The sequence below is a fragment of the Myripristis murdjan genome, chromosome 15 (genome assembly GCF_902150065.1).
Source record: "Myripristis murdjan chromosome 15, fMyrMur1.1, whole genome shotgun sequence".
Taxonomy (NCBI): Eukaryota; Metazoa; Chordata; class Actinopteri; order Holocentriformes; family Holocentridae; genus Myripristis; species Myripristis murdjan.
Window position 1 is genome coordinate 14,719,137 of NC_043994.1, and position 12,934 is coordinate 14,732,070.

The 12,934-nt window shown below is 42.8% G+C and overlaps 1 protein-coding gene across 3 annotated transcripts in view; it reads right to left on the reverse strand.

The window, feature by feature from the left end:
• Window positions 1–550: 550 nt before the first annotated feature.
• Window positions 551–12,934, reverse strand: part of ctbp2a (C-terminal binding protein 2a) — a 69,231-nt gene continuing 56,847 nt past the window's right edge. For all 3 annotated transcript variants that reach the window (XM_030070925.1, XM_030070924.1, XM_030070923.1), the window contains 9 exons: window positions 12,158–12,312; window positions 7,507–7,651; window positions 6,523–6,729; window positions 5,151–5,365; window positions 4,399–4,529; window positions 3,759–3,886; window positions 3,535–3,658; window positions 3,145–3,222; window positions 551–1,956 (listed from right to left, as the gene is read on the reverse strand). In XM_030070925.1, the coding sequence (XP_029926785.1) occupies window positions 3,156–3,222; window positions 3,535–3,658; window positions 3,759–3,886; window positions 4,399–4,529; window positions 5,151–5,365; window positions 6,523–6,729; window positions 7,507–7,651; window positions 12,158–12,312 (1,172 nt within the window). In that variant the 3' untranslated portion in view covers window positions 551–1,956; window positions 3,145–3,155. The remainder of the gene's footprint in view (window positions 1,957–3,144; window positions 3,223–3,534; window positions 3,659–3,758; window positions 3,887–4,398; window positions 4,530–5,150; window positions 5,366–6,522; window positions 6,730–7,506; window positions 7,652–12,157; window positions 12,313–12,934) is intronic.

Sequence of the window (12,934 nt, forward strand, 5' to 3'; positions counted from 1 at the left end):
ATTGTTTGGGGCATTTTATGGAGATAATGATTAGTAATCAATAGACAAACTAACACATTTAACAAAATAAATGTGTTATTGTTAGTGGTATTTGCAACAGCCCACAAACTCTCCACAGAGCCCGGCATTAGAACAGCATGTTTTTATTTATTGTTTTCAGCTGCACTGTATGCTATATGTTCACCTTGTACAAGAAACAAATACAAATACTCACACTAAAAACCAAACAATCTGCTAGCAGCCTTCTCTTGCTAACATCACGGGTCTAGAGGGATGGATGTTGTTGCTGCTGCTCGCAGAGGGCGCCGTGCCTCCGAGAGCCACAGCTGGCTTTCATCAGAGCGGAAAACAAAGAAGAAAAACTATATGAAGGAGAGGGCGGTTCACATAAGACTATGATTATAAGAACATTTAACAAGGCAATACAAATCTAACAGGACTGCAAAACCTTGAACATCAAAAAACATACGTTTGATATATAAAAAATACCACAATGGAGAAAGAGGCGGAGACGTGAAATGCAGGAATCCAGACTTTTCTGTTTCTGTTCTGATTCAAATAGATTTTGAGGGGGGAGATACATCTGACAAAAGTTAGTTAGTCGTTTTTTTTTTTTTTTTTTCCTGAGTCAGTAAGAGATTTTTCTCTTTTGCTTTTCCAAACCCTTTTCTTCCTAACTGGCTAGCTAGCTGGTGCTGCAGTTTATGTCCTATAGATGCAGACAATATTTTAGATGGGAGAAGTTCTCATAATAACCAAATACCATCGGTATGTCAGTTCAGTCCAATAGTTTGATAAATCACAACAGCAATATTACTTTAGGTGGCTATCACTCGACATAAAATATAAATCAAACTATGAAGTCCTTCAATTAGTTTTTTCTTTCTTTTTTTTTTTTTGGTTTAAGAGGGAAAATCAGTCTCGTAGGTCAAAATATTCTCCTGTAACTGGAAATTACCCGACTGCCCCGTATCTTTACATTCAGGGGGCCACCAGTTAACAGAGGTGAACAGGATGAGCAAAATTAAAAAAAAAAAAAAAAAAAAAAAAAGGTTCAGATTTCTATGGAGACATCAGCTCACTTTTCCAAACTGTCTGCTAAATATATGTGTAACTTGTAAATCCATTCATTTTCTCACACCAAAGAACAGAGAGACAACTCATTTACTTGCAACAGGGACACAGAATATAAGATAAAAAGAAGAAAGTTAAAAAAAAAAAAAAAAAAAGATGAGGAAAAAAATGACGCATTTGCGCTGAAATGGGTGGAATGGATGGAGAAAAGAGGGGAAAGGAGGCTTGTCCAGTAAGATATGAAGTCATTGTCTTCCCAAAGTTCTCCCCCTTTTGGTAGTGAAGCCAGAGAGGGCGGATGGGACTTCAGTCCTGCATGAGGTATCATCAACGTGTCCCACAGCTCCTGGTAAAATGTTTGAGAGAGAAAAAAAAACAAAAACAAAGAACAAAACAAGAGTATCACGTAAACCTAAGAAAAACAAAAAAAAAAGATAACAGGTAGGAGAAAGAAAAAAAAAATCAGATCTTCAGCGCATGAGTTCGACGGTCAGTCCCCAACTTCGAGTGGCAGCGCACGTCAAGTATCCACTGTCCTCACTTGGGTTTGGTTGTTTCATACAAAAAACACGAGTGTGAAACGTTGGCCGGCAGGCAGTCTGCTGGTAGTTTCAGATGGCTAGGTCAAGCATACAGTTAGATGGTTGAGTTGGGTAAAGTATACATGGGTATTAGCCCCCTGCTCGGCTTCAGCAGTCCTATGGCTCGGTCATGTGCTCTCTCATGGGGTCGCCATGTTTGGAGGGTTGGTTGGGGGAGGGGGCCTGTGAGGGATGGGTACCGGAGGGCAGTGTGTGGGCGATGGGCACTCCCCCGGGGACCATCCCCTCCATCGGCCCGGGAATCCCACCGGGAGCTACGCCCACCACGCCGGGAGGGTACCTGCAACACAGACAGGAGCAGATCAGCAGGCGTGGAAGGAAAAATACAAGCCCCCAGTTTATCTGAGAGGTTTGCATGAAATGAGAGATAATATTACTGGAAAAAAGTTGTTGATGCTCAGTAATAGGGTCGCCTGCCAACAGGAATATTACACTGGCATTGTTTTCCCTTGTAACACTCCTCCTGATCATTACTGGGATAAACTGGTATTAACCAAATTATCAAGGGGATAATGTGACATTAAGTGAAATTTAATAAGTGTGACATGAAAAGACATGAAAATTCAAAATGACTACAGGAATTGGCATGTAAAACTGATTAACATATAGGCACAATTATGCTGGTGTGGTATGGCGACTACTTATGATCGGCGTTGTTATAATGATGTAGTTAGAAATAGTGCAATGCTGAAAACGTTGAGGAGCACTGGAGCAATGGAGGCGATATATGAGAATGTCAAGGGTCGTAATCAGGGATGGGAGAGGACTTGCAGACGGGGAGGTGAAAAGGGTGGAATAAAACCTTTATTACAACCAAAACAATGTCAAAATTCAGTTTCTATGGGTTCATCCGACCCCCTCAGGCTGCCTCATTCCTCCGTGTTTGCGTATCTGTCTATGTCTGAATGCAATTAAATCCCCCACAAGATGCAATTTCTTCCCCACCGTGACCTGACCGTTGTTTCACCTGGCTTCAACTCTTGCCAAGGACCTTCCAGCCCCTGTCAGCAAAGCAGATTCACTTTATGCAATCCTCCTCTGCTTTCACTGAAAATGCTCCAGCCTTATTTAAAATGGCTTTGAATAACTTCACCTATGACTTCCTCATCTTAAATAATCATTCTAGGGACACAGCAGTAATTATTATTTTCTTGCAATATTGGCAAATAAGAACTGAAGGTTATTCTGCAATTGCAGTCTACGTCAGTCTCGATAAAAGATCAGCTAAATGCCTGATATTTCACTGAAAAGGTTTTCACAAAGTCCTGCCATGAAAAACTACACCCTGTCGGAGTGATGTTTGGTGTTTTATTTCATTCTCTCTGTCTTGGGGAGGGATTTGGGGATCCAATGAGAGGCTGGGTATACACAGGTGAGTTAGGGTGTGAAGTGGTTTCTCTTAACAATGTACTTTGACCGAAACATATTTGCCTTGGCCTGTGGGCCAGCAGTAGTAGCATTTATTTACCTGGTTGAGAATTAGGTATATAATTTGTCTTGCATTCCCCCCGTTGCTATGGCCTGTACCATGGTTTGGTTCACTCGGCTGTGTGAGAGAAGCAGTTCAGTCTGGTTGAGACAATATAGAGACCTCCAAATGAACAGCTCAAACCAACAGGGGATAAACTTCATCGGGGCCATGTTCTATGAAGGCTTTGTAATACGTGATAATGACACTAGAACCCACCGGATAGTTTAAAAAAAGACAATTGTGACAAACATACATATGAACATGTAGAATACCTCTTCCCCACATGTTAAACCGCATCTACTGTAGACAGTGAACAGCATGGACAGATATAGGTGAGCTGGGCGCTATGTCTGTAAGCTGCTGGGTTTATGTAAGTCCTCCGTCTACCTGTAGGCGGCGCCGTTGAGCTCGGGGTGCACTTGTGGCTGCGGCTGCTCCATCACCCCCCAGGGCGCCGTGGTGACGAAGAACTCTTTGTTGACGCAGTTTCGTAGACTGTCGGGGATGCGGCCTGCGATCGGAGACGAGATTAGTCAGCGCGGGTGGATTCATTTCTTTACGATGACTCAGCACAGCGTGTATGAGTGTGTTCAGGGTGCATGTGTGTGTACCAGTGATGGCTCGGCGTATTTCGGTGGCGGCCGCCTCTCTCATCTCCAGCGAAGCCTGTTCGCTGTACCAGGCGGTGTGCGGTGTGCAGATCAAGTTGGGGGCATCTTTCAGAGGACCCTGGGTAAAACTGTTGGACAGGCAATGAGAGAGAGAGAGGGACGCTGAATGACGGAACGGGAGAAAGGAAAATGAGGTTTTCATCTAGGTAATGTTAGGATTTTGCCTCCTATCTACTTGCGGATTGAAGGAGCAGTTGAACCAAAAGAAAAAACCTAAAGCAATCTATCCATCCAGAGAGTTCTGTGAATTCGTTCTCCTTGAGGTCAGACAGAAGCACTTTGCCAGTGTTCTTCAGCAAAAAAAATAGTTCCCGATGAAACACAAAATGTAATCTTTTTTTTTACTATTTTAGCTCCACAAATGAATTCCCATCCTGCCCCACTGTACTGAGGTGAGGCGAGACAGGGAAGATATTTTATTTCTGTATTTTATATCAACTGTTCCTTTAATAATTGCCATTTTATTTGTCCATGCTGTGATTCTTCTCATGTGAAACTATGTTAAACCGCTGAATCAACACTAATGACTAAATGCCATTTCAGTGCAAAGTTATGACCAGAGAGCTGTGATCACAGTCACCTGAAAGGCTCGGACTCGTGCACGTCCAGGGCAGCCCCCCGTATCCTGCCCTCCTTCAGGGCCTGGGCCAGGGCTTTCTCATCCACCAGGCCGCCCCGCGCCGAGTTCACCAGGAACGCACCTTGACGCATCTACACAGACACAGAGGTCAATCAGTTTTCAGTTTTTCCTTGGCAAGTAAGAGCTCTGATATAGGGCATAACATTCAATGTATCCATCATCAGCGGCCATCAGTTCCAGGCTGCATGGAAAGAAATAGACCAGAAATGTAAAAAAAACAAAGGGAGAGACAATTCTTTTTATTTTTTTATTTTTTTATTTTTTTTAAGAAGTGAACAAGAAGAGGGGGGCATTTAGATGGCTGTAATCCTTTTACTCTTCACAGAAGCTGTTATTCAGTCCCTTATTCAGGGCAAAGGAAGCACTACCAAAAAAAAAGAAAGGGAAAGGGATGCCCTGGTAAATCAGCTGTCTGGGACATGAGCGATGTAAACCTGATGTTTTCTGTCTCTCCTCAGTTGCATCTATGTAATAAAATTCATTTTTATTTTTAACTAAACACATTTCAGCAGCTGCACATGGTTCAAAGTCTTTCAAACAGCGATGCTGGGGGTTCAATACAGCATGCAGTTCATTAACCATACTGTGGGTGGCAGTAGTGACCAACACAAGACTCTGAGGCTTCACAAGCAAATTTTCAAAACCTCAGCTTGCGCCTGCGTGTGTCAGTGTGAGTGTGTGTGCCTGCTGACCTGTTTGATGGTGAAGTCGTTGATGAGGTGGTGGTTGTGTTCGTTCAGGTTGCAGTGCAGGGACACGCAGTCGCTCTGGTACAGCAGGTCCTGCAGGGTGTACACACGCTGGACGCCCAGCGAGCGCTCCAGGCCGTCCTGCAGGTAGGGGTCGTAGAAGATCACGTTGAAGCCGAACACCTTGGCCCGCACCGCCACCGCCTGGCCCGAGCGACCTGACGGACATATTATGAAGTTTTTTAGTTTTTCCCCTCACCAAACATTTGTATCATTATGCAGTATTTGATCTTCAGCAGATGCCTCCATCCCTGAAGCAAGACACTTAAAGCATCAGTGTATAAATATCAAGGGTGGAAGTAACTAATTATGTTGACTCACTCGAATTGCAAATCTTTTCTGTGTGCTTTTTTGAGATTTTACTTTCGTATGTTTTCAGCTAGTATTGTACTTCATTACCTCTTCAATCAAATGCATTAAGGATTATAAATTATGAAAATTCTCCATCAACAACAGAAATAAAAATGTTGTGTTGTATGTTGTACACTTGATTATTTATTTATTTATTTAAATTTCCACATTGTCCGATTAAAATAATTACATTACTCTTGTCTTTAGATTTGCATGGAAAAGATCACATCAATATTTTCTTCACCAAAAAGTAATTCAGTAATATTTACTATGGATATATTTTAGCGTAAATGCGCTACTTTTGGATTTTGGCTTTTGCAGATTGTTGAGGCAGTACTTTTTCCTCTATTAAACAGAAATATCAGCAAAATAGCAAGTACTTCTGCTTGAGGATAATATTCTAGTACTCTCTCCACCACGTTTCGACTGAAGTGTGAGGTAAACTGTGACGACCTGAAACAAAGCTTGCTAGAATTCCTAACTAATAATATTATTTCTCAACCCAAGAGCTACCTTGCAAAGACCAAACTCCAATCAAGAAATTTTCAAAATGCCACATGAAGAAAACTAGACCACATATTAGAATACTTAAATTAAGTCATTTTGCAATATATCAATTAGGTAAAATGAATAAATGATATTATTATCTAGTTTGGCAGGTTTAAAAGGCTTGAGCTGGTCTGCACATGTATACATTGTGCAGTCTGGTGTCACAGAAACTAATCTATTGCTTAAGGAGAAGTGCTCACTCTCCTTAGTGTTTAAAAAAAATATTCAGGTCAACTTTGGTCATCAATTTCGAAGTTCTGCCTCAAGCACAAATACTCCCACATATGACATTTGCTCCCGTGAGCTCTATAAGCACTTCCGAATACCACTTGACTGAATTGCTGAAGTTTCAAATCACTAAGTGTGGCATCATTTTTTCCTGCAGTTCAACCCCCGAGGAAAGTCAAGAGCTCACCGAAGCCGATGAGGCCGAGCGTCTCCCCTCGGATCCTGGCTGCTCCCGAGGCCACCTCACGAATCTGCTCCACGCTCTGGACCCGCGTGCCCTCTCGGAGAGCCTGGTAGAGCCAGGTGTTTCGCCGGTACAGGTTGAGGATGTGACAGAGTGTCGAGTCTGCTGTTTCTTCTACAGCCGCTGAGGGGATATTGCACACCGCGATGCCTGGAAGGGATGTGGAGGGAGAGGAAGGCAGAGAAACAAAGGTCAAATGTGTTTTATTCTCCACTTCTTACAAAAAGACTGCTGGTATAAATGCTTGATGAATTATTGATGAGTTTTTAGTTATAACAACTGCGTGTTAGTAGAGTAAGGTTTTTTTTAAAGGATGTATTTATCTGAATATTTGTCAGGAAATGTGGAATTTATCCTTATTATATAGGAAATTATGCTGGAATTTTTGCACTGAAATCCTGTACTTTCTACAAAAAATGTGTGTATTGTGTGATGAACAATGCTGTGAAGGCTAAGAGGATAATAACAGCTAATTATGACCATGAAAAGTACATTTATCTAGAAATCCATGTCAACACGCAGAATTTTATTAATACAAATGATGATAATGAATCCTGCAGTCACAGCAAACATATGCCGCAGGGGCCAAATGGGAATCCGAGTTTCGTATCAGTTCGAGCATCTGCTCTGCATATGTAATCACTCGCATTAAATATGTTGTTTATGTAATAATTCATGTTACATGTGTTGTTTATGTACTGTCAATATAGCCAGCAGAGTTTGGTTTGGCCGCCTTCCAAAGCTGCACTCCGTCCAATGGCTCTATCCTACTGTGTAATGCATGATTTGTTATTGTTTTTTGGTTTTTTTTGTGTGTGTGTGTGTGTGTGTGTGTGTGTATTTTTTTTGTCTCTTCGTCTTCAACTTGTTGTCTTATAGGTCTGTCTCTCTCGTTTGTCCACATCGATCTCTGCCTCTCTCTCTCACCCAGCTCTCCGGCGGCCTTGATGTCGATGTTGTCGTAGCCGCTGCCGATGCGGATGATGATGCGGAGGGCTTTGAACTTCTCCAGGTCCTCTCTGGTCAGGGTGATGGTGTGGTACATCATGGCTCCCACGGCCTCGTTCAGCACCTGCGGGGCCGGCACCGTGAGCGTCATTATCCCTGTCAAATTATGTCAGCATTTCCGTCGCGCTCGTTTTAGCTGGAGGGACTGGAAACCCGCCACCACGTCTCAAAAAATGCAAATGCGACAAATGGCCTTATACTGCTCAGTCCCTCCTATTATTTATTATATGGCTATAATTAGGATTCATATTCTGATTACTTTATTGTTATTGTTTACCATGATCGCTGTTATTATATTCCGTAGCTGGTGGTAAACATGGATGTTGTCAAACCTACACTATATACACTAATCTTCATCTAAATGCAAATGGATTGTTTATATGTGCCCTAAAATATGAGTGGCTCTGTATGTGTGTGTGTGTGTGTGTGTGTGTGTATAATGAGTGTTTCCCAAAGCTGCTTTCTGTCCCAATCCATTCATTTTGACTATGTGCAAACAAGGTTAGAGTGTATGCAGGCAAGATGGTAAAGCAGAGTGACAGCTGCTCAGATACCCAGAAAGCATAGCAAGTAGCCCCTGGAAGCCGCTGCGGGTAAATAACAGGTTTAAATTCACATCCCGCTAAACGCATTAACCTAACCAAGCTGGATTATCATAGCCGTGAATTTCCATATAACATTTTTATTGGGGCTAGCTTGGAGTCCGCTCTGGATGCTACATTCAAGGTTAAAGCCCTCCTTGTGCAGTCATCTCATTACCTGGGATGCACACTGAGCTGGCCGGTAGCGGGCTCGGCCGGAGACGCCGCCGCACATGGAAAACGACATGGAAGCGAGCCGGACTGGGAAGCAACAGGAATATTTGCAGACCAGTATGTCAGTTTACATCAAATTGGAAAAAGAAGTGTTTTTTTTTTTTTTCCCCTCCTCTGTCTTATGCAAATCAAATGAGCTGACCCCTTCTTTGTTTTCACATTTGTTCTGTTCGAAAAATATTCCCAGCAGCAGGGAATGAATATCCCAAGGCCACACAGAAACGCGGGCCTTAAGAGAGGCAACTGGTGCGGCGGCACAATTTGTATGCTGTGGGGACGAGAGGTCAGATGAGCTCTAAGATTACGCTCAAATGGGGAGACACACAGGCTGCCAAACATTTCATTTAAATCACAACCAGAAAATCTGATTGCACTGCTGTTCTGGATAATGAGCGTGAGGGCTTTGAGAAACAGGTGACATTTTTTTTTAAAGCCAGGAAATTTGTCGTGACACAATTTGTGGTGTCTCAGTAAAGAACAGGCTTGAGCCAATATCCAATTATATTGTGATATTTACAGCAATATGTGAAATTAACCCTCCCTGAACTACTACCCAAAGTTGCAAGACCACAGCCAGGTTACAACATAATATCAGTGCAATTATTTTAATGCATTATTAAATTATTATTAAAAGTGTTGGAAATTTCAAGTAAATATTTGTATCAGTGGGTGCAACTCTTAAATGTCCGGTAATAACTGGATAACTGTGTTATTTTTGCGCTCTTTGAAGGAAAGTGCTCTTTGATTTAGAATTGATTTTTCAAGATCAAGATCTGGCACTGCAGCTAGTGGCAAGTTACTTATATAAGAGCTGAACAAATGCACAGTAAACAGTGGCTGTGTTTATAGGTAACTCTGATCACAAGCATTACAGCTCTGATTAATGTGCAGCTCATGGAGGCCGCCTAAAACATTTAATTTAGGAGGCTTCAAATGAAGAATTAACAGTAAATAGGCTGGGATGATGTTGTGATGATAGTGAATATTACAATATTTTGCTCAGATTTCTAGAGTTGGTAATTTTGGTATGCAGTGAAAATTTGAATGGAATTTAGATTTTTTTCTGGGCTTATGCATGCTGAGTGTAAGTCCTGTGTGTGTGTGTGTGTGTGTGTGTTCACACTGTGGCAGCACATCCAAAAAGACTCCAGAATGGCCTTTGTTGGCTTGCTTGGTGTGTGAGATTGTATATACGCTCGTGTGTGTTTCACAACTCAACGTTCCAGTGCGGTTTTGTGTGCAAGTGTAAGTGTGTGTGTGTGTGTGTGTGTGTGTGTGTGTGTGTGTGCCCCCTCTGTACCCTCTGCTGTGCAGTTATAGCTGTGGGAATGCTGCCAACATCCATGCTCCCAGATGGGTCCAGTTTGTAATGTATTCACTAGGAGAGCAATGTATTGGACAGAGATGGCTTGGTGTGTGTGTGTGTGTGTGTGTGTGTGTGAGAGAGAGAGAGAGAGAGAGCTTATGAGCAGGGAAAGTCATGTTTCAGCCAACACTGGATCAATATAAAAGAAGAGCAAAAATAAAATAGCTCTCGTTGTTTTTTTTTGTTTTTTTTTCCATTTGCCCTCCAGCTTAAGTCAACCTCCTTTTAACCCGACTTTTCCCTTTTTAATTGTTAAGGTCTACTCCGGAATGACATCCACAATGCAGCACAACACTATACTGTTAGCTATTACACTAACAATACGTGAATAAAATTGTTATTTATGCAGAGCACTGAAAAAAATAGTTATATTTGAATGGATATTCATGTTTGTATTTTCATACTACTGAGCCCAGAACATAAGCTAACATTTTTCTCAAAATGAAAACAGCCTGAAGCATTCTGGAATCAAACCCTTCCTATTCTCTCTTCGGCTGTAAGAGAAACCAATTCAAACCCTCCAACCTGTGCGTGATCGTGTATTGTAAAATTGCTACTGACTAGCTCCAGTGTATCGGCGGTAAACTAAAAAGAATGTTTCACGGCACTCCGGCTCAGCACAATTACATTGCATTTCCATTATCAGCCCCCCCTCCTCTTTATTTAACAAAGCAGCACTTCAGCACCCAGTGGAATTACAGCTTGCAGTGAAACCATTATACATGAACTGGGAGAGCGGGACAAGCCAATGGGCTGCAATATTATTAACACCTAAAAGAGGAGACGCAGGAGGAGACACACACACACACAGAGAGAGAGGGAGAAATGGTGTTTCAGCTCAATTGTAGAAACAGTTTTCAGGAATTCTTTTTCATTAAAGTCCATGCTGCCTCAAACTGTGTGCTCCTGCTTCTGCCTATCTGTACAAGCCTGTGCATATATAACCAAAACAGCAGCAACAACAACAACAATAATAATAATAAAATGCCAATTTGTTCTCGAAACAACCAAATGTGATGTGACGCACTTTAACAAAAACGTGCATGAAGTTTGACTGCTCTCTCTTGTGCATCTTTGCCGGCGGCTTGATTTGGGTGTCTTGGGTAAATGGTTTTATGCGTCAAGACGGTCTACAACAGCCATGATAGGCCGCCAAAATATGCTTCAGTATGTGTAATATTTAACATCACAGAGACCAAGACGTCCATAATTTCAGATCAACTTCAGGCTCATTTTCCAGCTCGGTCTAAAACCTGTGGTGGCCCTCCGCGTCTGCAGCCTGATTAGCTCTTGAAAAAACTGCTGGAGATGGGGTCAACTGTGCTGACATCATAAAAAATAAATAAATAATAAAACATTTAAGAAATGTGGCCCGGTGCATTCCGGGGGCCCGTTTCAAACATTTATGCGGCAGTTAGGATTATGATTGGACAATAAAGATGACACATTTTAGTGTCTACTAGTGCGGTGCCCGTTCAAAGGCCGATTGCTTGGCCTCCGGTATTGCAGCTGCTTGCACTCGACACTGCACTTCCTCGGCCCCTCAGCAAAACATCTGCCAAGTGTGAAGTCGATCAGATGAGCGTTCGTCGAGATAATCGAAGGACAGACTCACATACAGGCAGAGGGTGCTCTGCCTCGCGCACATAAAAATGATGCATCACTTCCTGTTTGGACTGCTTCGGACTATCAGCCGTCCGTGACAGAAAACTATCACGACAGAAATGAATCCAGAATGAGCGATGGATTGGTGTTGAGTGAAGGAATCTGAGGGGATAAAAAAAAAAAAAAAAGACTTTATGCAACGGCTATTGGTAAATGTGCAGTAATTTTTTATTGCGCAAACATCTGGCTCCTTGATTTTGTTTTTCTTTTGAATGCTTTTTGTTTTTTTGTTGTTTTTTTTTTTAGTAGCGGCAGAGATTTCAAACCTGTGCTCCGAATTTGCCGGCTATGGGACAAACAGCCTCTGAGCTCTTGATCATTTTAAGCTGCAAAACATTCAACTGACAGCCCAAAAAAAGGACAAAAAACAATGTAAGAGATAGAAAAAGCAAGACAAGAAAAAAGAGAAGACACCAAGACACTAATGTAATCCAACTAATCTAACTAAGATGGAAGAAACCTCTGCCTGTATGTGAGTCTGTCCTTCGATTATCTCGACGAACGCTCATCTGATCGACTTCACACTTGGCAGATGTTTTGCTGAGGGGCCGAGGAAGTGCAGTGTCGAGTGCAAGCAGCTGCAATACCGGAGGCCAAGCAATCGGCCTTTGAACGGGCACCGCACTAGTAGACACTAAAATGTGTCATCTTTATTGTCCAATCATAATCCTAACTGCCGCATAACACAGTTTCATGAGCTGGATAGGTGGAAAGGAGTTGCTACCTTCTCGTGGATCTCCTGCGTGGACTGGGCGTCGCAGAAAGCCACAGTGGCCAGGTCCTTGAGGATGGGCATCTCCACGGTGCAGTCGCGCCCGTCCAGCAGCGCCACCAGGGGGCGCGGGTGCATGGGCCCGTTCATAATCTGGGGCCGGATACCTGCAGGGAGACAGGAGGGGGAGTTAATATACAAGAAGCAGCGATATGTAGGTAAGAAACACAGACCGCAGCGGCAAGTGTGTATACAGTCCTGGATTGTGTGATGATGGGCTGAGTCCGAACCGCACACACACACACACACACACACACACACACACACACACAGACACACACACCTCAACAGAATCAATACTCTGAAACTAGATTGACCTGCTTTCTACTTTCAGCCATTGTCATCATCTCCCCCACCTGACAACACCAGTCAATATCACACGCCGACATGCACACACACACACACACACACACACACACAAAATTGGTGATATGACTAGCCTGCTCTCTTGCTGTTACCCACACTGTTACCAGGCAACAGGTCCTTTCACCCCATGAGGTCATTGCCTCCATTGTCCTATCACCATACAGAAGCCGGTAGGATCACGTGTGTGTGTGTGTGTGTGTGTGTGTGTGCGTGTGTCAACCAATTTTATGGGTATGTCTGTCTGTGTTTTACAGCCTCTGCAGGTCAAGCCTAGACTTTGTAAAAGATGCACCGTTCTGATAGCAAAAGCCAGCAGCCAGCATCAGTCCCTATTTGTACAAACACTGGAGCAACTGTTTGATT